General features: G+C 49.6%; 1 protein-coding gene across 1 annotated transcript; it reads left to right on the top strand.

Annotated features, from left to right (window-relative positions):
* Positions 1 to 284: 284 nt before the first annotated feature.
* On the top strand, positions 285 to 2512 carry LOC113941784 (sodium/glucose cotransporter 2-like; the record flags this gene model as incomplete). Its single annotated transcript, XM_027632927.1, has 2 exons — positions 285 to 563; positions 2405 to 2512. Coding segments are annotated over 2 exons (387 nt in total), but the record flags the coding sequence as incomplete, so codon positions are not given.
* Positions 2513 to 3203: the final 691 nt, after the last annotated feature.

Genomic DNA, 3203 nt, shown 5'->3' with positions numbered 1-3203 from the left:
GAGGTCCCAGGGTGTAACTGGGAGGCACTGGTGTGGCACTGGGAGGTTCCAGGGTGTAACTGGGAGGCACTGGTGTGGCACTGGGAGCACTGGGAGGTCCCAGGGTGTAACTGGGAGGCACTGGGGTGTCACTGGCGGGCACTGGAGTTACACTGGGAGCACTGGGATGTAACTGGGAGGTCCCAGGGTGTAAATGGGAGGTTCCAGGGTGTAACTGGGAGGCACTGGTGTGGCACTGGGAGGTCCCAGGTTGTAACTGGGAGGCACTGGTGTGGCACTGGGAGCACTGGGATGTAACTGGGAGGCACTGGTGTGGCACTGGGAGGTCTCAGGGTGTAACTGGGAGGCACTGGTGTGGCACTGGGAGGTCCCAGGGTGTAACTGGGAGGCACTGGTGTGGCACTGGGAGCACTGGGACCCCCCGCAGGTGATCGTGCAGCGCTGCCTCGCCGGCCGCTCCCTGACCCACGTCCGGGCCGGTTGCGTCGTCTGCGGGTACCTCAAAGTGCTGCCCATGTTCCTCATGGTCCTGCCCGGAATGGCCGCCCGCGTCCTCTTCCCAGGTCAGCCCCTCCCACCAAGATGGCCGCCAAGATGGCCGCCGGGGTGGCCGTCGAATGACGTGAGCCGCCAACATGGCCGCCTGGTCAATATGGCCGCCCGATGGGGCCTTGCAGTAAGGTCACGTGGCCACTCAAGCCATATTGGGCAACCATCTTGGATATTCACTAGGGCGGCCATATTGGGCGGCCATCTTGGATATTCACTAAGGGGCCATACTGGGTGGCCATTTTGAGTGTTCACTGAGGTGGCCATATTGGAACCCATCTTGGGCAGCCATCTTGAATATTCACTGGGGTGGCCATATTGGGCGGCCATCTTGAATATTCACTGGGGCGGCCATATTGGGTGGCCATCTTGGATATTCACGAGGGCGGCCATATTGGTGGTCATTTTGACTATTCACTTGGGTGGCCACCTTAAATATTCACTCAGGTGGCCATATTAGGTGGTCATCTTGGGCAACCATGTTGAATATTCTATTGGGTGACCATATTGGGCAGCCATCTTGGATATTCACTAGGGCAGACATATTGGGTGGCCATATTGGGTGGCCATCTTGGATATTCACTGGGGTGGCCATATTGGTGGCCATTTTGACTATTCACTTGGGTGGCCATCTTGAATATTCACTCAGGCAGCCATATTAGGTGGTCATCTTGGGCAACCATGTTGAATATTCTATTGGGTAACCATATTGGGCAGCCATCTTGATTACACTACTGGGATGCCATCTTAGATTGTCATCAGGGCAGCCATATTGGGCAACCATCTTGAATATTCACTAGGGTAGACATATTGGGTGGCCAGATTGGGCGACCATCTTGAATATTCACTAGGGTGGCCATATTGGGTGGTCATTTTGAGTGTTCAGTCAGGTGGCTGTATTGGGAAGCCATTTGGAATATTCTATTGGGTGGCCATATTGGGTGACCATCTTGAATATTCACTAAGGGACCATATTGGGCAGCCATCTTGAATACACTACTGGGATGCCATCTTAGATTGTCACCAGGGCAGCCATATTGGGCGACCATCTTGAATATTCACTAGTGCAGCCATATTGGGTGGCCATCTTGAATATTCACTAAGGGGCCATATTGGGCAGCCATCTTGGATATTCACTAGGGTAGACATATTGGGTGACCAGATTGGGCGGCCATCTTGAATATTTACTAGGGTGGTCATATTGGGTGGCCATTTTGAGTATTCAGTCAGGCGGCCATATTGGAGGCCATCTTGGGTAACCATCTTGAATATTCTATTGGGTGGCCATATTGGGTGGCCATCTTGAATATTCTTTAGGGTGGCCATATTGGGTAACCATCTTGATTACACTACTGGGACGTCACCTTGGATTGTCACCAGGGTAGCCATATTGGGCGACCATCTTGAATATTCACTGGGGTGGCCATATTGGGTGGTCATCTTGGATATTCACTAGGGCGGCCATATTGGGTGGCCATTTTGACTATTCACTTGGGTGGCCACCTTAAATATTCACTCAAGTGGCCATATTAGGTGGCCATCTTGGGCAACCATGTTGAATCGTCTATTGGACGGCCATCTTGGATACTCATTCGGTCAACCATCTTGGGCGGCCATCTTGAATCTTCTATTGGGAGGCCATATTATCTCAAATCCTCCACTGGGAGGCCATCTTGGATTGTCACCAGGGTGGCCATATTTGGTGGCCGCCTTGACTACCCTGTAGGGCGGCCATCTTGAATAATCACTATTTAATACTCATCTTGAAGAATGACCCCTCCTCCCCCTTAACCCCCCAAATTCCCCTTCCGGTGCCGTGTCGGGGTCTGACCCTCCCTCCCTCTCCCCCCCCCAGAGGTCGTGGGCTGTGCCGACCCCCAGGTCTGCGCCCGGGCCTGCGGCTCCCCCGTCGGCTGCTCCAACGTGGCCTATCCCCGGCTGGTGCTCGGCCTCCTGCCCCCAGGTAGGTTATTAGTGGTTATTAGGGCATTATTAATGCTTATTAGGGGTTATTAATCCTATTTGGGGGCTATTAATCCTATTTTGGGTTATTAATCCTATTTCGGGGCTATTAATCCTATTCTGGGTCCTATTAACCCTATTTTTAGGGCTACTAATCCTATTTTTGGGGTTTTAAATCCTAATTTTGGAGCTATTTATCCCATTTTTGGGGCTACTGATCCTATTTTGGAGCTATTAATCCCATTTTGGGGGCTATTAATCCTATTTGGAGGCTATTAATCATATTTTTGGGGCTATTAATCCTATTTTTGGGGTTTTAAATCCTAATTCTGAGGCTATTTATCCCATTTTTGGGGCTACTGATCCTATTTGGGGGCTATTAATTCTAATTTTAGGGCTATTAATCCTATTTTGGGGCTATTAATCCTATTTTTTGGCTATTAATCCTATTTTTGAGCTATTAATCCCATTTTTGGGGCTATTGATTCTAATTGGGGGCTATTAACCCGATATTGGGCATTATTATCCCATTATATATTATCCTATTTTTGGGGCTACTGATCCTATTTGGGGGCTATTAATTCTAATTTTAGGGCTATTAATCTTATTTTTGGGGCTATTAATCCTATTTTTTAGCTATTAATTCTATTTTGGGGCTATTAATCCCATTTTTGGGGCTATTGATCCTATTT

Source organism: Corapipo altera, unplaced genomic scaffold (assembly GCF_003945725.1).
Source record: "Corapipo altera isolate COAL_440 unplaced genomic scaffold, ASM394572v1 58756, whole genome shotgun sequence".
NCBI lineage: Eukaryota > Metazoa > Chordata > Aves > Passeriformes > Pipridae > Corapipo > Corapipo altera.
This window is presented reverse-complemented; position numbering and strand designations above follow the sequence as displayed.